This window comes from Vipera berus (assembly GCF_964194415.1).
Source record: "Vipera berus genome assembly, chromosome: 1".
In the NCBI taxonomy this organism is placed as follows: Eukaryota; Metazoa; Chordata; class Lepidosauria; order Squamata; family Viperidae; genus Vipera; species Vipera berus.
The window spans coordinates 147,258,357-147,283,093 of record NC_138202.1 but is presented as its reverse complement, the minus strand read 5'-3'; the positions used below and the strand labels follow the sequence as shown (position 1 = coordinate 147,283,093).

The 24,737-nt window shown below is 38.9% G+C and overlaps 1 protein-coding gene across 1 annotated transcript; it reads left to right on the top strand.

Annotated features, from left to right (window-relative positions):
- Positions 1-4,593: 4,593 nt before the first annotated feature.
- Positions 4,594-20,044, top strand: NMI (N-myc and STAT interactor). Its single transcript, XM_081313470.1, has 9 exons — positions 4,594-4,976; positions 8,117-8,191; positions 8,353-8,511; positions 9,200-9,316; positions 11,976-12,138; positions 13,560-13,666; positions 14,799-14,982; positions 16,191-16,297; positions 19,827-20,044. Exons 2-9 carry the CDS (start codon positions 8,120-8,122, stop codon positions 20,034-20,036), a joined length of 1,119 nt encoding a protein of 372 aa, XP_081169596.1. The 5' UTR covers positions 4,594-4,976; positions 8,117-8,119; the 3' UTR covers positions 20,037-20,044.
- The last annotated feature ends 4,693 nt before the right edge of the window (positions 20,045-24,737 follow it).

Below are 24,737 nucleotides of genomic sequence, written 5' to 3'. Positions count from 1 at the left end.
AGCGTTGTATTAGAGAGCATTCAAAATACAGTATTACAATTCAATTGTTCTGTATCTTTTCACTCATTCTATATGCTGAGTGGGCCCTAGACTTCTCTCCCAAAGAGGGAGGATAATTAGATAATTAAGCAGGGGAGCTTAATTAACATTTAAGACCTATATACTGTACATGCTAGTCAGAAATCCCCATAGGATGCAACTTCAGTGCAGGTTTGACTGGGAGGGTGCTACATTTGCTGGCTATAAAGGGGTTTGCCCATTATCATCAATCTAGGGTTCCCTCTGACAGAATGGGCATAAGATCCTTCTTTGTCTTACTGTATTCTTGAATATTTTAATTTGCTATTGTGTGTCAATATCTTTTGATTGCTGTCATGGTTTATGTTATATTCTTCAGTATTCCTGTAAATATATTTTTTGCTGTCTCCTGTTATGTGATTACTTCTGGTTTCTGGCAAAAACACCTCCACTCTTTGCAGAAAATGGGTTTATTTAATGATTGTGGTGTTTGCTGTATGACCATAGCCTTTCACTAACAACCATTATAAAAACGGTTGTAATTTTGAATCTGATCATGATACCTTGGCTTATGACCACAATGAATTATGACCAATTCTGGGCTCAATTACGGTTGCAAATTTAGGACTATCTATATACATTCCTATTATGTAATATTCTTAAACTATGCATTCATCTGGAAAGACTTTTTAAATATTTGGGAGGATGATTTGGAATTTGAACTTCACAAATCTTACAGAAACTCTCTGAGGCATAAAATTCCTTTCAAACAGTTTTCAATCAGGAATTGATCACAAAATCAATGCACAGGTGACATTACATTCTACTATATTTGCATTTTCTACTATGGAGTATTGAGTTAGCTATATTCCAGTTGTCATATACCACTTTTGGTGGCAGAGCCCAAATAATATCTTTAATTGAAAGTTTCTAAAGGATTTGGGGAAAAATTGCTAAACAATCTTTCAGAATCAATGCTTTTTTCCTAATTCATATAGATTGGTACAATCTAAGGAATTGCTTCAGTTCCTCTGTTAGCAGTAAAAATGTTATAAATAATAAGTGTTTATTGCAAAATAATAGAAATCCAGTATGTTTTATGTTGGAACAGTGGTATGTATTTAAAATTCAAAGAACTTATTTTATCTATAAAACTGACAGCTCAATACAATGCTTTGAAAAATCCAATAATTAAGGATATTGCTGTAAAATGTGTTCTTAATAGATTACTTTCACCTACACAAACATCATTTGGAAAAGAAACACTGAATATGTGTATTTAAAAAATATTTGCATATGAATGTGTCATTTCTCTTTAAGATCACACCCACACCCACAAATTGTGTGATGCTTTGGAACAGAAGGCAAAAATGTGTTTTTGACAGATCATCTGTCTTCAGCAAAATAGGAACATATTTTCCTGGAATTGCATGGCTGTCCTTGACAGATGCAATAGGCCTTAGAAAACGGCTTATTCGGGTTAAAAGAGTTGTAGGGAGGTGCCCCATATATCTCCAGCATGTTCCTATGAATAAAGGGGGATTTTTTTGGTTTTATATCAAAAGCATACATATGTACCCAAAGTGTAATTTAGTTTTTGGCTGGTTTCATTAAAATTATTAACTTCTTTTCTTACGATTTTTGTATTTTTAGGGGATTTTTGTTTTGTAAAAATAAAAATGTAACAAAATCAAAAGGTGACCTTTTTTGTTAAGTTTCATAAGTTAAGTTTCATAAGCTCAGTCTCTGGTGTGTAATTATTTTTCAGTTAGTTTTTTTCTCTCCAGTCCGTATGGGCATAGAAATATAACAAATAGCACCATATCATCCACATGTTATCCTGTGTCATAGTCCTCTAAGTTGAGTTCTTCCCATAACTATCCATTCATAAATTCTTGAAAGAAGAATGTCTTTGTTCCTAAATTCTGTCACATGTTAATAATGGCAATGTATCTGTCTTAATGTATTTAACATTTTGGTTAAACTGTACACATTGGTATAGTTAAGGGACAATATATACCAGCACTATTAATATTACTGGGGAAAATGTTTTATGGAACATGGATTGTTGCTTGATCCTATTGAAAAGTAAATCCAAATTATGCAAAGGAGTATATCCTTTTTTAATTTTAGTTTTATTGCAGTTTTTATATACTGCAAAATAAACAGCAGTATACTGAAAAGTCAGAAACTAGCTAATTTTGACTCACACACTGTGCTAAGTCATAAAATAGGATTTACAAGCCACAATAGCCAAATTCTAAAACAAAACCCTATAAAATGTGCTATGCTTAGTGTGACTTATGAATGTGCTTCAGGCAGTGGTGGAATTCAAATATGTGAACAACTGGTTCTGTGTGGATGCCACTTCCGGAAGCCCATGCTGGGCCTAGGCAACAAAAAATTAGCTACAGGTTCTGCCAAAGTGGTGCGAACCAGCTGAATCCCACCACTGGCTTCAGGTAAAGAATCAGAGGATAGAAAACATTTTCTTGTTCTGCTGTGATTTAGAACAGGAATTATCAACTTTTTCTGATATTTATAATTTATTACATTTAATATATAATATCAGCATAGATTAACTCCCAAGATTAACATCAGATCAACAATCAAGTAAAGATGACTTTTAGCAACCACCTAGGTATTTTTCTCCAGGATAAACAGTTTAAATCCAGGTGACATTACAGATTAAAATCTAATTATTACAAGGGTTTTATTTCTTGCCAAACTCTAACACCAATATAATCTTATGCGGGGGGGGGGGGAGAGATATCACAAGAAAGATGTGATTTGCGAATCAGGGCTCCATATACATGTACTGTACTACCTTACACTTTTTAAGAGAAGACATGGAGAAACCAGTTCTGACATGTCCTGGGAATCAAATCTATTTTTGAGGCGGCTTTCCTGACTCTGCTTGGTTTCATCTTGCTGGCAATTTTGGAAGCCGACGTCCATCCCACTCAGCTGCCATCAAACTGGGAAGCTTATTCAGTACTGTCCACTAGGACAGGGCTTTTCAACCTTTTCACCCATTGTACCACTTTTAGGATATGGCAACATCCGAGTACCACTAGTCGCCTAGCAAGGTGTCAAAAACCTGATGACCAAAAAAAGGAAAAAAGTGATGAAGTACAGGTAGTCCTTGACTTACAACAGTTCGCTTAGTGACTGTTCGAAGTTACAATGGCACTGAAAAAGTGCCCCCCCAAGCCACAGGCGAGCAAGACACCTGCCTGGCCACGCTCTTCCTCCTGTCCGAGGTTTTCATTGTTGTGAGCATTTCTGTTGAGGATTGGCAGTGGAGGTGGGGCGGGGGGGGGTGTTTGGTTTTTATTCCCCTCCCCTACTGGGTGGTTGCAGGTTTTGGTCACTTCACATGACCCTGGGATACTGTGACTGTCATAAATATGAATCAGTAGCCAAGCATCTGAATGTAAATCACAAGACCCTGGAGATGCAACATTCCAGCTGATCAGTGCTTCTTCTTCTGGGCTCAGAAGTGCCAGGATCAGCACCCAGCTCCAGCTGGAGCCTGGCGCTGATCCTGGCGCTTCCGCTGAGCCCTGACAGCCCTGCAGCTCCAGCCATCTCTCGCTCAGGCTTGTGCGTTGTTGCCACCGGTTCAGCTCATTGCCCTTCCCCGCCACCACTTCTTTAGGATGGTCGCGTACCACCTGCCAGGTGCAGATGTACCACAGGTGGTATCCCTACCACTGGTTGAAAAGCCCTGCGTTAGGAAAAAGGTTAGAATTAGAAAGCTCTCTGGCTTTTCTCTGCTTGCCTGCTGACAAATGGCAGCGTGTTATTAAAAACGCTGACCGGATTCCTTTCTCTCACTAGCCATCGTTTTGCTTAATCAGTCAGGTTTGACTAAACCTGAGTTGGATTCATAAGAATAGCACATAGCACATAGACTTATATGCTTCTTCACAGCGCTTTACAGCCTCTCTCGTGCTAGTCGTTTCCGACTCTAGGGGCCGGTGCTCATCTCCGTTTCAAAGCCGAAGAGCCAGCACTTGTCCGAGGATGTGTCCATGGTCATGTGGCCGGCATGACTAGATGCCAAAGGCGCACGGAACGCTGTTAGTGGTCCCTATTTTTCTACTTGCACTTTTACGTGCTTTCGAACTGCTAGGTTGGCAGAAGCTGGGACGAGTAACAGGCGCTCACTCTGTTACGCGGCACTCGGGATTCGACCCACCAAACTGCCGACCATTTATACAGTGCTCTAAGCCACAGACTGATTGTGGAGATGCTCAGTTATCCCCAAGTCATAGCTGTCTCAAAGGTGCTTTCCCCTCCCCCCCCCCCCGCCGCCGTCAAAAGGCAACGGGGCTGCTCGTTTCCCCGAAGAAGAAGGAAACGTTTCGCTTCTCGTGCAAGAAGCTTCATCAGTTTACACAGCCTACACGCAGAGCTAAACTAATCCTATTTCAGCTTCGGGTGGTTCGAAAGGTGATCGCGAGTCTCGAGAACGAGGCTGGGCGCCGCCTCGTGTAAACACTGCAAACGTGAGAAGCATCGCGGCTCTCAAGATGCTCTTTGGTCACGGGCAGAGGGCGGCTGTGGCCTTCCCTCTTTCGCCTCAAGGGGAGATACCGTACTTCCCAGCTGCCGGCAATAGCCGCTCGTTCCCGCCCGCCAGCCTTCCTTCCTTCCTTCCTTCCACGTGATCTCCAGTCAAACAAGGCTCCGACTTTCGTTTCTTGCTCTTGGAAAGGGGGGGCTTTTTTCTTTTTCGCGAGAATTCCTCTCAGTATCTTGCAGTCCCTTTGGCTTGTCCTGTCGTCGGAAAGACCTCCGTAATAAGGCAGTCCCGCTGGAAAGCGGGCAGAGCGGAGTGGGAAAGCACCTGGCTAGCGACGGCGTGCAAACATACTGCGGTTCCCTCAAGCAAATAGAATCCGCTGGCGGAGTTCGAAAGCGAAAGTGAAGCTTCTCCGGGGAGGACGGCGGTGAGCTGTTTTTTACTACAGAAGCAAACGATCCGGTCGAAAGCCTAGGTTGGAGATCGTCCTAGGCGCTTTTATTCGGTCTGGTTGGCACGCGCGTAACTTAACTAGCCTAAATCAATTAAATAACGCAACTTAACAGGGGGCGCAAGAGTCAATCCACGCTTCGTGCTGGTGTAATTGTTATTAAGCGCTCCTCTGCTCACTTCCCCCGGTGGTTTAAATTTTGGCCCAGCACTCAATACAACTTCGCTGATTTCGAAAACCAAGCAGCTTCGGCCCGATTAATAGTATTAGGGATTCATCTGATATTTTTTTTTTATTTTTATTACCGGAGCTTAGAAATCAGAAAAAAGGCCCTGAAAGAAAAATTTGGCAGAGATTTCCGTACCGGATCAAAAAGTCGAGTTTTACCCGAGGAAACTTTGTAGATGACGCGGAGTTTGCAAGTAGAGATATATCCGTTGATTTAAACTCTGGGGGACCTCTTTTCTCTGCCCATTTAACTTATTTAAACTACCCAGCACATAATGTGGCTGTCTTCCCTCATTGTCAATCCTTATTCGGTCAGTTATTCCAATCTTCTGCCTTCTTTCCTAAGTAATCAGCCACAGAGCCTATCAGATGTTACCTATCACAGTAGCCTACCAAATTCTATCAGAGTTGGCATGGGAGGGGGAGATTACAGGTAAAACTAGGAAGATTTAAGCCTGCTTTGTTCACAGACTGGGAATGAGATGAAAGGAATAGTAGGCAAACACAGTAGTGAAGGGATTTTATTATGCTTAAGCTTGATATTAGTAATATCAATATTACTAATATCAAGCTTAAGCATAATAAAATCCATTCACTATATATATATATATATATATATATATATATATATATATATATATATATATATATATATATATATATATATATATATATATATATATATATATATATATATATATATATATATATATATATATATATATATATAATGATTACAAAGTATCACTACTAATATCAATATTACTAATATCAAGCTTCAGTAGTAAAAGTGTTTGTGCTGTGGCTAGGCACAAGTGAGGAAAATCTACATCCCCTGACTGGATTTTAGGGGCAAAACATACAAAAATTACAAAAATAATAATAATAAATACTCAGCCAGAAGGATTGGATCAATGGTGCTGCTTAATAGTATTTTCCAGTGATTTTTAGATGTGATGGGATGACAACTTCCTGTTGTCATGCTGGTTGGAAATAGTGGTAGGGTAGGTCGTCCATGTTAGAGACAGCTTGTTTACAAGCTTTGTATGCGGTGTGAACTTAGCCAACCATTCATCAAATGATAAAACAAGCTTTGTGTAGTGGTAATCTTTGCCTTTGCCTTGTTGTTCATAAAGTAATTGATATGAGGAAGAATGAAAATGTGTGTGTATTGCTAAAGAGTTATATCTGACTGGACTCCCAGGAGTTGATGGGGTTTTGCCGTGGTATTCACCCTCTGGAAAAATCATTCTGCCTCTTCCCCTCCCCCCAGGTGCATCCATCCACCAGCCTTCTGGAAAACCAAACATGTCTTTTTCCAGCAACCTTAGGGATCCCATGGGAACTGGGAGCCTGCAAGATGGTTATAGAGGAAGTCCTCGACTTACAACTACAATTGAGCCCAAATTTTCTATTGCTAAGCAAGATAGTTAAGTACGTTTTGACCCGGTTTATGACCTTTCTTGCCATGGTTGTTAAGTGAATCTCGCTTCCTCATTGACTTAGCTTGTCAGAAGGTTGCAAAAGGTGATATCATGTGACCCTGAGACAACGGCAACTGTTACAAATATGAACCAGTAGCCAGGTATCTGAATTTTGATCATGTGACCATGGGGATGCAATAGTCTCAAGTTTCAAAAAAAATTTTTTTTAGTGCTGTTGTTATTTCAGACGGTCATTAAATGAATGGTTGTAAGTCAAGGGCTATCTGTATTGTGTTTAGAATGTTGGCCCATTCTGCAATATTAGTTTCTACTTATGTTTAATTGTTTTTAATAGTTGTTGGTATTTATTTTAACTTGTGTTGGGGGTCTCCCGATACTCCCATGTTACACCTCTGCTCCGTGAGCTGCATTGGCTTCCAGTTGCCCTCTGGGTGAGATTCAAGGTGCTGGTAATGACCTATAAAGCCCTACATGGCATGGGTCTGGATTACCTACGGCAACACCTGCTCTCAGCATCAACTTCCCTCCGTCCAGTGCGCTCCCACAGAGAGGGCCTCCTCAGGGTGCCACCGATTAGAGAATGTCGACTGGTGGCCCCCAGGGGGAGAGCGTTCTCTGTGGGCGCGCCAGACCTGTGGAACCGCTTACCGGTTGAGCTCCGGATGGCCCCCGACCTTCGCTCCTTCCGACGTGATCTAAAAACTTATTTATTTGAACAAGCCGGCCTGGTCTGATGGGTTTGGGGTTTGGGGTTTTAATATGAATTTTAACTAACGTATCACATCGGGCATAATTATTTAATGTTTTTTAACTTTTGTATTTTGTATTTTGATATTTATTGCCCTGTACACCGCCCTGAGTCCTTTGGGAGAAGGGCGGTATAAAAATTTAATAAATATAAATATAAATATATAAAATATAACTGTTTTGTTGTATGCCACTCAGAATCACATTTATGACATGGGCAGGTGTATAAATTTGCTTCCTAATACGATACATAGTACAGCACAGGGGAAGAGAGCAAAACATTAAAACAGGTGTTTTGACAGATTGGTAAAATGAGGACCCAGATTGTTGGGGGGCAATATTTTTACACTGTAAATTGTTCAGAGAGTGCTGTAAAGCACTATGGAGCATAAGGCTAACTGCTGTTAACTGCTTTCGTTTAACAGCTCACTATCATCCTGTAACTGAAATAATTGGTTGCTTCTAGTCTTGTTCTCATATTTATTTTAAAATACTCATTTGCTTAGGTGAAATGTTCTAATAAAATATTGATTAATGAAACTTTGAAAGTGGTTGGCTAAAAATTTGGAAATTATTCCAACAATTCATAATTTATTTCAATTTCATGTCTGAGAAAAAAATGAAAGTCTTGGAAATGTAAAAAAAAACAGCTTTAGGTGCAAAATGGAAAGAAACTTCCTTTCGTTGGTTTTGTAGACTATGGCGGAAGATAAAATTTCAAAAACATCTACAAGTGAGACTGAACTACTGACAGAACTAGAAAAATGGAAGGTAATTTTTATAAACTCTTTTGATGTTTAGCAATGATAGTTGAGCTATCTATGCATACTGTATCGACTAGAAGAGTCTGTGCTTTTTTTTTGTTCCAAACCCTGCTAGTCCCATTTGATTGGAAATCCTGAAACTGCAATAACAGATTCTTATTTCCCCAGGAAAAGCTTGAAAAAATTGAAAAGCGAAAGATTGAAATCCTTCTTTCAAAACTTGCCCTTGATGAGGAAAGAAAAATGAAGCAAAAGGCTCTGGCAGATCTAAAAGATCAGAGTAATAAGCAAGTAACTGAAAGAATGAGGATACAGAAGCAGCAGCAGGTAAATAATGGATGTATCCACGTTCCATCATTTTAAGAATAGAACTCGATGCTGGGAAGTGTGAATGTTTAAATAGCGATATGGAGTCCAACTTGCCAAACTTTTGACTGGAATGTGTGATAGCATGTACAGGTAGTCCCTGACTTACAACCACAACAGAGCCCAAAATTTCTGTTGCTAAGGAAGGCAGTTAAGTGAGTTTTCCTCCATTTTATGACATTTCTTGCCACAGTTAAGTGAATCGCTGCAGTTGTTAAGCTAGTAATACAGTTGTTAAGTGAATCTGGTTTCCCCATTGACTTTACTTGTCAAAAGGCCGCAAAAGGTGATCACATGTCCTCTGGGACATTGCAACCGTTGTAAATATGAGTCAGTTGCCAAATGCCTGAGTTTTGATCATGTGACCATGGGGATGCGGCAATGGTTGTATGTGTGAAAAATGGTCATAAGTCCCTTTTTTCAGTGCCATTGCAACTTCCAGCAAGATTATTTTGTCATGAATGAAGGCGAATATACGTGTCCCCGGATAACGTGGCAGGATCCAATCTGGATCGGAGCCCATCTTCAGAGAAATTCTCTCTAGTATTTTTGTCTTTCCTAGCAAAATAAAAAAAATTGCAACATATTTTTTCAAAATATCCATAAACCAATTCTTAGGTGATAATGTCTTTTTTTCCACATTCCACAGGAGCAGCTTTCCTTAATATGTGAGCAAAATAGTAAACTGAGAAAGGAAATTGAGGTCCTTAAGGTGAATCTGGCAGCAAAGAAAGTGAAACGTGGAGAACTTACCCGTAGTTTTTCGGTAAACTCTTGCATTAATGCGTTGGTGTGCATGTGGGAGTTTCAACGGTGTTGATTTGGTGTTCCAAAATACTTACTTCATAAATGGCAGGATGTGATTCTTTATCCTTTAAGAAACAATGCCTAGGCCCTTTTACAAGGATTAACTGGATTTGAGATTGTTAAAAGGGTCAAATATTTGGGGGTGATTTTGTCACCCTCTAATACAAAATTATATAAAAATAACTATGAAAAGCTATGGGGGAAAATTCAAAAAGAAATGGAGAGTTGGGAAAAACTGCAATTGTCTTTGCTGGGAAGAATTGCAGCAGTGAAAATGAATGTCCTGCCTAAATTTCTATTTTTATTTCAAATGATACCAGTCCTTAAAAAAGATTCTAATCTGGAAGAATGGCAACGGGGTATCAATAAATTTGTTTGGGCAGGGAAAAGGCCACGAGTTAAACTTAAGATTATGCAGGATACTCGTGAAAGAGGTGGTCTTAAAATGCCTAATCTTAAATTATATTATGAAGCTGCTGCGTTATCAGGAATAAGTGATTGGATTAATTTGACACAAGGGAGATTATTAAATCTTGAGGGCCATGACTTGTTATTTGGCTGGCATGCATATTTGTTGTATGATAAGAAGGTAGATAATGTGTTTAAAGTGCATATTTTAAGACAGGCATTGTTGAGAGTTTGGAAGAAATATAGACATAAGTTAGACTACAAGATGCCGTTGTGGGCAATCCCAAAACACACAATAGAAAACATAAATGTAGGCTTCAAACATGATGTGACTACGTATAAGGAGATTTTAAGCTTGGAAAGAAATGTCTGGTGTTTAAAGCCGTATAACTTCTTGCGAGATGAGAAGATTGTTCAAACTTGGTTTCAATATACTCAGTTACGGGCCAGGTGGAAAGAAGATCAGAAAATTGGTTTTGGAATGACTGACGAAAATTTGATAAAGCAAATTAGAAATCAGGGTCCAGCACATATCAAACGGATATATCTTGCATTGATAGAAGTTGACTCAGAAACAGAACTTGTTAAAGATTGTATGATAAAATGGGCCCAGAATATCCAAGAAGTTATTACAATGGACATGTGGGAAAAGATCTGGGTGAGGAACGTAAAATTTACACAAGCTCAAAACTTAAGAGAGAACTTTTATAAAATGTTTTATAGATGGCATTTAGATCCTAAAAAGCTTGCAAGTATGTATCCGAACTATCAGCCCAAATGTTGGAGGTGTGGTGGCGAAGATGCAACATATTTTCACATATGGTGGACCTGCAAAAAGGTTAAGGCTTTTTGGATAAAAATTTGGTGGAATATGCAGAAGATCTTCAAGCAAAGGATAAAGTTTTGTCCGCAATTGTTTTTGTTGGGCATAATTACAGATGCTACTGTTGTGGACACTAAGTTGATGTTGAATTTAGTTACAGCAGCAAGACTTTTAATAGGTGAATATTGGAAGAAGGAGGAACTGCCGACTATAGAAGAATGGACTCTAAAGGTTTCTGACCTGGCGGAAATGGCAAAGATCTCGGCCTACTTGAAAGATCATTCGCAAGAACGTTATATTATGGAGTGGAAAAAATGGATTGATTATATCCAGAACAAATATGGGACTAAAAAGTTTCATTTAGCATTTGAATAAGTCTTCCTTTCTTTTTTCTTTTTTCTTTTTTTTATATATGTAATATTAATATTGTTTGTAGTTATCTTATATGAGCTAGAGAGTGATAGATTTAAGAGTTTATTGTTGTTAGCATATGGAGGTTTATGATTGTTCTTTGTTTTTTATACCTTGTACTTAGCTCTGGGAAGTCGGGGGGGGGGGGAGGGGGAAATGGTGGGGAGGGGCAGGGAGGGATAGGTAGGGGTGGGGGGAGGGGGGGATTGTTAAAGATAAAATGTATTTTAAAACTTTTCAATTAAAAAAAAAGAAACAATGCCTTTGCCCTTCCAGGGAATTTGTGGTTTACAAACAATTAGAATCTTTAGCAATTTTATCCCATTGCACAATTTTTGTTCCATAAATCTATGACCTAATAAACTCTATAGAAATCTCACTGAATTCTAGAGGTCTTTTCCCCAAGTAAATAGATACAGACTAGCTGCTTCATTGCAGTAATTGCTTTCACTTTCTTACTAATGTATTGTACTAGTGCAGGGGTCGGCAACCTCGGCTCTTTTATGACTCGTGGACTTCAACTCCCAGAATTCCTGAGCCAGCTATGCTGGCTCAGGAATTCTGGGAGTTGAAGTCCACGAGTCATAAAAGAGCCGAGGTTGCCGACCCCTGTACTAGTGCAACTATTCAGCCTCAGATGAATCCAGGATTCAAGTTTTTAAACCTTGAAGCATGTTTGGATATCTTAAGAGACAACATGTAGCTTCTAGTTTCTCTTTTGAAATTATTCAGCAAATTGGCAAGTAATTGACTTGATTTCCTGCTGATTTTTGATAGAAGATTGTTGTGTAAATCTTCCCCAAATCCCTCAAAGAGTAAACAGTGCAATGACAAATAGGAGATGGTGGAAAAAGAATCTGACAAAAGCTTCTTTATGGTCTTATGGGTCACTAAAACTAGTAGATAAAGAATATGTTTACTTAACATTCTTTTGTCTTAAAAGTTGCCCTCTCCTGTATTGTTACTCAAATTTCAGCTTCAGCAATGCCTACTTAAAAAAAAAATGAAGTTTGTGCACCTGGAGGATACCAAGAATGAAGATGACTACACTAACTTCTCCTGCTGTTTTCACCTAGCTACAAAAATCCCACTCACAGTGAACCAAGGAGAAGCTCTCATTCAGTTTGAAGAAGAATCTGGTATGAGGTGTATATTATAGCAATAACAATAGCACTCTGACTTACATAGCTGCGTAGTGATTTTACAGCCCTCTCTAAGCAGTTTGTAGAGTCAGCATATTGCCCCCAACAATCTGGGTCCTCATTTTATCAACCTCAGAAGGATGGAAGGCTGAGTCAACGTTGAGCCTGTCAGGATCAAACTCCTAGCAGTGGGAATGCAAGTATTAGCCTGCAATACTCTGTTCTAAAGACTGTGCTACCACAGCTCTTTAGATGATACTTAAATGATATAGTTCCTTATTTTTTAAATAAGGGAGGTCATGTTAAGTAAACTCTTCATTTTCAGACAAGAAAATTTTAGGGTCGGTTCAAATATTATCTTCCACATGAATTTATTTTAATACATTTTGATGTTTAAAATTCTACTGTGAAAACAATACAGAAGGTAATTTTTAATTTGATGTTCTTTAAGGTCCTGATCTCTTACCAGCCTTCTTGTAGATGAACTAGCTGCGGTTGAGTTCACATATCAGATAAGCTAGGGCTTGCCTAAAAGTGAATTACCGGTATCTATGAATGATTGGGTTCACACATCACGCCAAGCTTTGAACAAGAGGAAGACTCTTTTTCTGTCAAGAAGCTGCTCTTCCATTTTTAAAATTAATTAATTTGTTGCCAATCTTACTGTCACATGACTAGGTGCCTTACAATTGGATAAGACTATCGTATAAGAATTAAAAGGAAAACAAGCAATAAATATATTTACTGTTTGGGGGAAAATGGCAAAATATATAGTCATATGGCAAGATCCTTTTTTTAAAAAAAATAAAATTAAAATCTTTGTTTTTTAGATTATGTTAAGTCTAGTTAACAGTTAACATTTTGGCCCAAGTCAGATGATGATCCAAATAGAGAGTCAATGAAAAGGGACCTTAAAGCTGGCTGTTGGCCAGCTTACCATAACTTACAAGTTGGGTTGGATTCAGAAAACTAAACCAAATTAGATCCCATTATTGCATAGCACACAATATGTGAACTAGCCAGTGCTGTGGTGAGAGATGTCAATGCCAATAAAAAATAACCTTGCACCAAATGCTGAATCATGAATATTCTGAGTTGTTACTGGATCTATCAGTACTCAATGCAAGAATGGAAAAACAACCTTTTTGAGAATACTTCCTTCAGGGATCTGTTATCCTGTTTTCCTTGGCAAGAAACTTTGACCAAACTTTGTAATTGTAGGGGTGATATTATGTTTGAGTTGGGAAACTGCAAAACTAGCAGCAATACTTGTCAACAAAATCCCATGTAAAAAAAAGTCATTGTTGAAACCATGGCTTTCCTCACAGTTGTTGATTAATATGACTACATGTCTAATGTGAAGTTGAACTATTTAGTCAATGTTCAGCATGGAAACCTGTTAATGTGTTGTTCTTCAGTTGCTCAGCAGCTGATTAGAAAACATAACCATATCATCAACCTGGAAAATAAGGAGATTGCTTTGAAAGCCTGCCCTGTTGCTTTGGAGACAGGAACAACATTTAAGGTAATGGCATCATCATGAAAGAAAAAATATATCGAAATAATGTGAACTATTCTATACTGGTAACTGGACCTCCACTCATAGACAGCCTTAGTTCAATTGGCTTTGCTTAACCCTACAAAGACTCTCATGGTTGGGATATAGTACATGTAGGCTGAAGGGGTTCTCCCTTCTTTTTCCTAATCACAAGCTTTTTCTTAGAATTTTCATTTTTTCCCCCAGATATGTACCTTTCCAGATGTTCATACTAATTCAACCAAAAATACATAACAGACATAACTGCATTCTGATACTATGTTCTGTTGGCCAACCATTGGATTGAAAGCTTATTGGCAAAGATATTCTGTAGGCCTAATTTAAAGACCATTTTATGAACATTCTCTGGTCTTTATTATAAAGAAGAAGCATACAGGCTTATTGACTAAATTTCATTGGACTATCAAGGATTTATCTTCTTGGCAACGATATAGAAATGGATTCCCACTGCCTTATTTCAGCCTATTTTTTTTACTTCCCACTCTAACCTACGGTTTTGATGGCATTAATCATGTCTGCCTCTGCTAGTATTTTCAAAGTCAGCTCTTGTGGCCAACTTTGATTTTAACACATATTGTAGATGGAAATTCCATGGTTTAATGACAGTTTGTTGAATAAATCACTGTATATTTAATGCTAATGTGTTACAGGGTCTGGAGGGGGAAAATTGTGCTAATTTCCCTATCTGTTCACTGGGCATACTTATCACATTGAGCTATAGTTGCATTATGCTTTGCTGAGTAACTACAATTTTAGCTTAGTTTGTTGTACAAATCTTCCCACTGTCTCAATCCAACTGTTACATTTCTTTCTTAAAATCTTGAGGAATAATTTAACTCTTGACTGTTGTAGTTAATTTGTATGCTTTGTATAGTTCAGCCTTTCCCAGCTTGGTGTTCTCTTGTCCATAAGTCCCAAATTTCCAGCCAATGTGAGCAAAGAACTCTGGGAGAGTACCTTGGAAGGAACGCTAGCATAGATAATGAGAAATTGTTCTTCCCTACCAGAAATTGTGCTCTGATCATACCATGTTTTGAATAGTTGCACCTATGTATTTTTATGTCCATACTTTTGACACTGGCTTGTATTGTTTTTCCAGATTCATGTTAAGATCCTTCAAAGGGAGATTTGTGTTTCTGACATCCCAAATGTAAACATTGCTGAGGAATGGATGAAAGACAAATTGGAGCTCCTTTTCTGCAAAGCGAAACTGGGTGAAATTCAGAATATATTTTATGATCAACTCTTACAAAAGGCCATCATTACCTTTTCTCAGCCTATAGGTAATTTCTGAATTACTCTGCCTATTCATTTTTAGGATGTGGTCTGTAGTCCGCCTTGTTTGTAGATCAACATTCCTCTCTTAACTTCAAGCACATAGTTTTAGAACGGAGGCCACATGATTCCCATTGACTGTCCCTGTCTGGACCACGTGAGGTCAATTGGAAATTAGAAGTCAAATATAAATAAGTTTGCCATGCGTGCAATTCAACTGTGTTGTTTTTATTTTGAAGATGACTGCTATTCCCCCCCCCAATTTTTGTATGTGTATGCATGCATGCATGCCTACGCACCTTCACAGTTCCAGCTTCTCATGTGGCCCTTTGGGAAAATTAATTGCCCAGCCCTTTCTTAGCAGAAACTAGTTACTGAAACCTTGTCCCAAGTCCAACGTAGTTTTGGGCTAGAAAGCACACGGATCACTATATAAGATGACTTTTAAGGCTGACTGGGAAGAATGCATTTCCTGAAGATCACCCTATTTTTAAACTATACAGTATTCTCCATCATTCTGTCTCAAATATTTCACTTGCACCCAGCCAGGCCATTGTTATAGCATTTCCAGTCTTATCAGCAAGTATTGCTCATTCTGTAAGCAGGTCTTTGGATGCAAAATTTTTTTATTCTCTACATTTGAATGTACATCCCTGAGCTATATGCATTCTCTTTCATTGGTACTTTTCAATAGTTGCACTATGCCATTTTCTTCACTTAGAATGCCAAGTAGCGTTCTATAACTTATTCTTTCCAGATGTTTTAGAAAGCACATTACCACAGCTGTTACCATCTGGCTAATGAACGTAGAACATTGTAATCTGTTTTATCTGAAGGTAGGTACCAGGTTGGAGAAAGCCAATTTAAGGAGAAAGTGTAACTCTTGAAAGCAAGTGCTACACAAAATTTTTCTGTTAATGTTACATTTCAATAGGTAGACCTATCTAGAATTGCACTACAGTATTATTATGCTGGAAACAAAGGCTTGTGATGAATATTTTATTCCTATAGTTGTCTTATAGTCTGTTCCACTGGTGGCTTACATTGAAATAAACAACTTTATGTCCCATAGTTAATGGAAAACTAGTTCTTCCTAAATAAGTATCTACACTATTTAAAGTATATGTGGAACTCTAATACTTAGGTTTTAATTTATTTAAATTTTAACCTGTCCTTTTCAGGTGTGGACCTTCATATATTATTTTTTTTATTCTAGCTCTTAATAAACTAATAAGGTATGAACAACCCTGTATCAGTGTGTTTGGAAAGACTCATCCTCTCACTGTTTCACTTGTCAAAAAAAGCAATGTGAAAAATGTTCAGGTAAATAATAATAATAATAATAATAATAAATAATAATAATAATAAATAATAATAATAATAATAATAATAATAATAATAATAATAATAATAATAATAATAATAATAATTTTATTTAATGGGAGAATAATCAAGCATGGCAGATAATTCAGCAGCTGAATGAACCTGTTGTGCTAAGCTGTGGGTTATTATAATCATAAATAATAAACCACAGTAAAGCAGACTTATATATCACATTGTATCATTGATTTTAAACTTGATTTAGAGTTGCCCACAACTGCACGTAGGTGTTGCCGCATAACTACACTGTGAAGGTAGTGATGGGTAAGTGTAGGTTGCAAATGATTGCAGACCGGCTGATGCGCACACCTCCCAAATCCCAATTGTGCACTGTGGAGGTGCACATCCTGTGTGCTGATTGTTTGATTCGACTTCGTGTTCTGTGCTTTGCTGTTTGAGAGCTCCCTAGTCAGAACGTTAATATTTGCAGAAATATAAATGCAACATATATGCAGTGATCCCCATACGATAGAGGGGTACATGCCCTGACGGGCAGTGATGGAGAAATCTAATCCAGACTTTCCATACTAGTGGCTGGGTTGATAGAGCGTGATACATTAAATTAAAACTGCAGTTGATATGAGTCATTGAGTTCAAAGGGACTTCCTTTGGAATAAGATTTATAGTCTTTGTAATAGTTAATAAATTATTCCCCTACTTTCCAAATAAGGTATACATTGTATTTCCAGCAGCTGGAAAATGTGTTCTGTGGGTAAACAATAGAACTGAGTTCTTCATATTAAATGTATGTAGAATGAAGTTAAATCTGCTTACATCAATAATATCAACCATTTACCAGCAAAAATCTGGTAAATCGCTAGATGGGTTTTAAGTAACATAAAACCTCTTTACTGCCATCTACTGATCATCTCAAGTTTTACACTATAGATATGGCTGGGCCAATACTATCAAGCACTTATGGTGGTTTGATAACGGTTAGGTCTTTGTTTTCTTCCATTTATTGAAGTTTGGTCTGTGTTGCCTATTGAATTAAGTTAAATATTAATATCTGACTATACCATTGTACTTTCTGCCACACGCTGTTCTTTAACCAGGCTTTGTAGGTTGTTGTTGTTGTTAGTTGCGAAGTCGTGTCCGACCCATCACGACCCTATGGACAATGTTCCTCCAGGCCTTCCTGTCCTCTACCATCTTCTGGAGTCCATTTAAGCTCACGCCTACTGCTTCAGTGACTCTGTCCAGCCACCTCATTCTCTGTCGTCCCGTTCTTCTATTGCCCTCAATCTTTCCCAGCATTAGGCTCTTCTCCAGTGAGTCCTTCCTTCTCATTAGGTGGCCAAAGTATTTGAGTTTTAGCTTCAGGATCTGGCCTTCTAAAGAGCAGTCAGGGTTGATCTCCTCTAGGACTGACCGGTTTGATCGCCTTGCAGTCCAAGGGACTCGCAGGAGTCTTCTCCAGCACCATAGTTCAAAGGCTTCAATTCTTTGGTGCTCAGCCTTTCTTATGGTCCAGCTTTCACTGCCATACATTGCAACTGGGAAGACCATAGCCTTGACTATACGCACTTTTGTTGACAGGGTGATGTCTCTGCTTTTTAGTGTGCTGTCTAGATTTGCCATGACTTTCCTCCCAAGGAGCAAGCGTCTTTTAATTTCTTGGCTACAGTCCCCATCTGCAGTGATCTTGGAGCCCAGGAAAATAAAATCTGTCACTACCTCCATTTCTTCCCCATCTATTTGCCAGGAATTGAGAGGGCCGGATGCCATGATCTTGGTTTTCTTAATGTTTAGTTTCAACCCAGGTTTTGCACTCTCCTTCTTCAGTAAAATTTGCCAGCAAATTTGGAAAACTCAACTGTGGCCACAGGATTGGAAAAGATCAGTTTACATTCCAATTCCAAAGAAAGGCAGTGCCAAAGAATGTTCAAACTATCGCACCATTGCACTCATTTCTCATGCTAGTAAAGTTATGCTTAAAATTCTACAAGCTAGACTCCAGCAGTATGTGGATCGAGAACTACCAGAAGTACAGGCAGGATTTCGAAGAGGCAGAGGAACTAGAGATCAAATTGCTAACATACGCTGGATCATGGAGAAAGCTAGAGAGTTCCAGAAAAAAATCTACTTCTGCTTCATTGACTATGCTAAAGCCTTTGATTGTGTGGATCATAACAAACTGTGGCAAGTCCTTAACGAGATGGGCATACCAGACCATCTTATTTGTCTCTTGAGAAACCTATATGCGGGCCAAGAAGCAACAGTGAGAACTGGACACGTAACCACTGATTGGTTCAAAATTGGGAAAGGAGTCCGGCAAGGCTGTATACTGTCGCCTTGCCTATTTAACTTATATGCAGAGCACATCATGAGAAAGGCAGGGTTAGATGAATCAAAAGTTGGAATTAAGATTGCTGGAAGAAACATCAACAACCTAAGATATGCAGATGATACCACTCTAATGGCAGAAAGTGAAGAGGAACTAAAGAGCCTCTTGTTGCGAGTGAAGAAGGAGAGTGCTTTGTAGGTTACTACTTCCTAAACCAAAAATGGCCATCATTTTGGGATTCTGGAAATGGGAGTTGTACCCAGGGTTTGACATAGATTACAAGATCAGGTTTTCATACATGAGCAACGTAATAGTGTGAAGTTCAGGCAGTATCGTGAACAGTAACATGGTCAGTGGTATCCATCCAATGGGAAATAAGAATGTGACTTTTTGGCTTTGTTTATTGCTTTCGAAATGTGATGTTGGAGAATACTCTTGAGAGTCCCTTGGACTGCAAGGTGATCAAATTCAGTCGATCCTAAAAGAAATCCACCCTGACTGTTCTTTAGAAGGACAGATACTGAAGCTTAGATGAGAAGAGCAGGCTCTTTGGCAAAGACCCTGATGTTGGGAGAAATTGAAGGCAAAAGGAGAAGGCGGCAGAGGATGAGATGGTTAGATGGAGTCATTAATGCAAAGAACATGAATCTGGGCAGTCTCTAGGAGACAGTAGAGGATGGGGGGGAGGGGCTGGCGTGCCATGGTCCATAGGTTCGCAAACAGTTGGGACATGACTTAGCAACTGAACAACAAAAGCTTTGTTTGTTTGCAAACATAGCTTGAGTGTCTGCAGCGGCTCAGAATAGAGTAGTAAGAAGAAGAAACATGCTGATGTTCACATTAGACTCAAAAGGGAAAATGTGCTGTGACCTGGATGGAGATTCCTTGCCAATCTTGTTTTCATTAGGATCACAGCAGGGGAGCAAATGGTTCATTTCCCAGCCTTTCCCTGCTGTACTCCTGTAATACATGAGTATTTTAGAAAGGGCATGTGGGGTGCAGCTGCCATGCCCAGCCTCACATTTTGTTGGTTCTTGAACAGTGTATTTACGTTGTAATCAGTAATAAATAAATAAATAATGAAAGGGTGTAGTTATCTCTTAGTGACGGTGCTTTCAATATTAGCTTTCTCTAAAGAGGACTATGGAGGTAACATGTGGTATGCTTTTTTTGTGTGTGTGCCAGATGTTTTCAGGAACTTCCAGGAAAACTGTATTGTTAACGGGAATCAACGCAGAACAGAAAGATGAGGAGAATGTGGAAGACGTGATTGAAATTCACTTCCAGAAACCTAGCAATGGAGGTGGTGAAGTGGATCGAGTGACCTATATTCCCAAAGGAACAAAAACTGCCTACTTTGAGATAAATAAAGCAGATTTTATAGGAGATCCTTGAAGATGTAGCTGGCTCAGATTCCAATTATGCCAAGAGTAATTGAATAGCGAAACTGCTGTTGTTTAGGAATGAAGCTGCTTGTAACGTAGGGACAGAACCACCTTCAAAGTCCCTTTGAAGGGACGATCTATTAAAAGCCCCCTTGTTTCAGTTTTTTTTTTTAAAAATTTTTTTAAAATCAGTGAGACTTAAGTTGTGATCTCATCACAACTCACATCAGTTCTTATACCACAAATAGTCAATAACAACTGCATTTAGCACAATTGTATGATGGCAATTTCTGTGGCCTAGGAATAAAGGTGGATTTTATGCTTTACAAGTTACAGATCTACCACGTGTCTTTTGCATTATTGAAAACATAAATGAGACTTTACCTTGAATCACCTGTGTTCTAGTCCTACAGATGTCCAATAATCACAAGTGAGATCATTGAGTCTGTTTTACAAAGCACCTGCTGTATGTTTCCTGGGAAATCTCAGTCCTATTTTTTTAAAACCTGTTCTACAAAACCAATTGGGAAATCTGAAGAGCTGACACTGAATGGGAAGCCTTTTTGATTTTCTTTAAAATATGAGAACTGCAATCTAGAAGTGAACGCCTCTTTTCCCCACCTCTTGCACCTTATTTCATGGAAAGCGATACAACTACCACTGCTGTTGTTTTTTTTAACCAATGAAAGATTTTGTACTTGGTAGATTCGTAAATGTAAATCACTCTTTATCACTTTTGGTGGACATGTAAGACTAAGACTTGATTGAATGTGTGCTTTAATTCAGAGAATTCTTAAAGGTGCAATTTTTTCTTCTAGGTTTGTCAGATAAGAGAGAAAAAAAATAGGACTTCTATATGTAATTTTTGCAGTGAAACTTACAGATGGGGTGAAGTTTCGTTCTCCGAACCTTCATCCTCATCCTACAGTCGAGCTACAGATATTCACCACTATTGCTAACTTTTACAGATTGCCACAGTGGGAGACTGGATGGTGAAGTTAATGGAACTGACTTGAGATGCTAAAAGTAACTACACTGTGTGCACAATTATTAGGCAAGTTGTATTTTGGAGTATTAATTTTCTTATTGAACAACTACAATGCTCTCGGTCAATCCAAAATGTTAATAAACCTCAACCTGACTATTTAAGAAAGTAGAAGTGAGATTTTGGTTTCAGTGACCAATATATCACATCAGTCCATAAAACCTTTGAAAAATCTGTCTTCAGATACAGTGAGGGGGAAAAAAAATCTGTGGAGGGAGCTGAAGGTTTGAGCTGTCAAACGTCAACCTCGAAACCTTAATGACTTGGAGAGGATCTGCAAAGAGGAGTGGGACAAAATCCCTCCTGAGATGTGTCCAAACCTGCTGGCCAACTACAAGAAACATCTGACCTCTGGGATTGCCAACATGGGTCTTGCCAAGTACTAAGTCATGTTTTGCGAAGGGGTCAAATACTTATTTCACAGATTTCCCTCATTAAAATGCAAATCAATTTATAACTTTTTTGAAATGTGTTTTCCTGATTTTTTTTTGTTGTTGTTCTGTCATTGTTAAAATAAACCTACCATTAAAATTATAGACTGATCATTTCTTTGTCAGTGGGCAAATGTACAAATTTAATATAGTATAGTTTATTTTTTTTTAAATAAACATTGTCCAGAATAGGCTACAGATACATTTTATAATCAAATTAAAATTATTACTTCATCAAAAGATGCTTTTCGTGAGGCAGGTCCAAAAGTCAAAATCAGCACAAAGTATATTCTAATACTTGCATTATTCCAATCTGTGATCTAATATGTCACAGGTTTGAATATCATTTCTAAGCCATGATTAAGTGAATTATGCTTCTTGGTTAACTCAAAACCATTGTTTACAAGCCACATGGCTGAGTTCACCATATGCTCCAGCAAAATAAAACCCTTAAAGTATGACTGGGGCAGTATAGGATTCCAGTCTTAGACTAATATGTGAGAAAGTCTGAAAAGATCTGTGCTATAGTTGGCAACTTGAAAGAGGCGTTAGCTCCTGGAAAAAGATTGTATATACAGTCTGATGGGAGGGAAAGATGGATCTGTCTTCTTTGTCACAAGTAGAACTGGATAGCCTTGATTGTCCTTTAACCTTATTTAATTTATAGGATCTAATATTTGATTCCAGTTATAATAGTGATAGTTTAAAAAGTTAAAACCTGTAACATAATGCTGTTTTTAGTAATTTCTATTTCAGACTTATTCAAATCCAATACACAACTGGAGGCCACCTGTAAAAGGGGGGGGGAGATAAATAATATAAATATAGATAATATAAATAAGGTATAAATATAGATAAATGTATATATACATTGTAGGGACTCCTTGAGCAGGGGGTTGGACTAGATGACCTACAAGGTCCCTTCCAGCTATGTTATTCTATTTTAAATAAGGGATATTTTAAACGTGTGTATAATTGCATATAATGTACCACAACAATGTGCATTTTTCCAGTTTCCAACCTGGATTTAAACTACAACCTTGATTGCTTGCAAGAATGAAAGTTTTGGTTTTGGGGGAGTGTACCTTTGAGTCAGTGTTGAGTCCTGGACACTGAAGAACCAATCAGAATAGAGCTGGAAGGGTCCTTGGAGATCTAGTGAGTCCAGCCCCCTGCTCAAACAGGAGACCCTGTACCATTTCAGACAAGTGGCTGTCCAGTCTCTTCTTAAAAACCTCCAGCGATGAAGCGCCCACAACGTCTGAAAGCAAAGCTGTTCCACTGGTAAATTATCCTAACTGTTAGGAAGTTTCTCCTTAATTCCAGGTTGCTTCTCTCCTTGATTAGTTTCCATCCATTGTTTCTTGTCCTGCCTTCTGGTGCTTTGGAAAATCTTTGTGGCAGCCTGGACAGAACCCTGCATTTTTTGTTACAAGATTTGAACTGTTGCTACCTCATTCCTAGAATTTGTGCTTGTCTTGACGAACCCTTATTTCTCTGCACTTTTCATTCATGATTTTTTTTGTATTTTTTTCTTTTTATTAGGTTTATTTTTTGTATTTTTAAACGTTAATAAAAATTACTATAAAAACACACTTGCAAGAAATGTGAGCATTACATTTTTTTTGGGGGGGGGGGAAATCAGGTTGGGAATTAACCATGTAACCTGATTACATAGGTTGAATAAGAAAGACCAGAAATATGTTCCCTACTTAAATTTCAATATACTGTATAATGTTATTGTTACATTAGTTACTTTAATCACCTTTTTAAAGTTAAATATATGCAGATGACAGGAATGTTCTATCACACTTAGCACAGATAATATTTAATGTTGAGACAGTACAGAAGAGCAACAAAGATGATTAGGGGACTGGAGGCTAAAACATAAGGAGGCTAAAACATAAGGAACGGTTGTTAGAATTGGGTATGTCTAGTTTAATGAAGAGAAGGACGAGGGGTGACATGATAGCAGTGTTCCAATATCTCAGGGGCTGCCACAAAGAAGAAGTCAAACTATTCTCCAAGGCACCTGAAGGCAGGAAAAGAAGCAATGGATGGAAACAAACCAAAGAGAAAAGCAACCTAGAACTAAGGAGACATTTCCTGACAGTTAGAACAATTAATCCAGAAGCTTTGAATGTTCCAACACCGGAGGTTTTTAAGAAGAGACTGGCCAGCCATTTGTCTGGAAGAGTATAGGGTTTCCTGCCTGAACAGGGGGGTTGGATTAGATGACCTCCAAGGTCACTTCCAACTTTATTATTATTGTTGTCGTTTTCTACTGTATTTTCCGGCGTATAAGACGACCCGGCGTATAAGACGACCCCCTACTTTTCGTGTTAAATTATAGGGTTTGGGCTAATAACTCAATATTTCACTTCCTGGCACACAATCTGCATATTAACAACTCGTTTAGCGTTAGTACCCTTTTTTATAAGTGCTACGATGTTGCTAAAATAAAAGAGGTAAACTTCATGACCCTCCCAGCCCGTGCATAAAACAGAAATGAAAAGGCTTAAGCCTTTCCGTTCCCAAATACCAAGGTTTCCCCCGAGTTTTACGCGGTTAAACAAACGGCATTTGCGTATTAATGTTTCTCCATGGAGCACAAAATTCGCCCGAATTAAGGAAAGTGGGGAGCTAAAGAATCTGGGGCTACAGGGAATACCTCTGGCACGACAGGCAACCCTGGGAAACACGAGGACTGTAGCGGCACGCTCAGTTTGCACAATCCGATCCAGAAAGCGCCTGGAGGCTCCTTCGTTACTTCTAACTGCAGAACGTCTCCACGTCCCGCCCGCCTTGCCTTTTAAACCCTGCCCCCTTTTCCCCTGTAACGTTTCTCTGCTCCGCCTGCTCTGTGATTTGCCCAGCTTTGCTCCTTCCCCGCCAAATGGGTGCCTCGCCTTCTTTTCTCTGAGCTCTCTCGCCTGGTGGGCTGCTGCTCTCAGTTCCGCACTCCGTGACTGGGCAAACAATTCTTCTGGTCGGCGCGAGTCAGGCGGTGCCTCGGCGGGAGCAAAGGTGCTCCCTTCCTACGGTCGAGCGGGGCGCCTCTGGGGACTGCCTGCCCCTCCTCTCATCAGGGACCTGACGGCCAGCATTGGAGGCGCTAGCATGGCCAGTCCTAGAGAGAGCAACGGCGGCAGCTGCAGTAGCCACCCCAGAAGCTGACGAGAGTTTGCCCTCCTTCGCCGTTCGCCATCAGCCGCTTTACCACGGGTCGCCATGC

Coding starts and splice junctions, on each gene's coding strand:
- NMI (XM_081313470.1), top strand. CDS start 8,120: ATGGCGGAAGATAAAATTTCAAAAACATCTACAAGTGAGACTGAACTA. Junction 8,192..8,352: donor CAGAACTAGAAAAATGGAAG/GTAATTTTTATA, acceptor TTATTTCCCCAG/GAAAAGCTTGAAAAAATTGA. Junction 14,983..16,190: donor TACCTTTTCTCAGCCTATAG/GTAATTTCTGAA, acceptor TTTTTATTCTAG/CTCTTAATAAACTAATAAGG.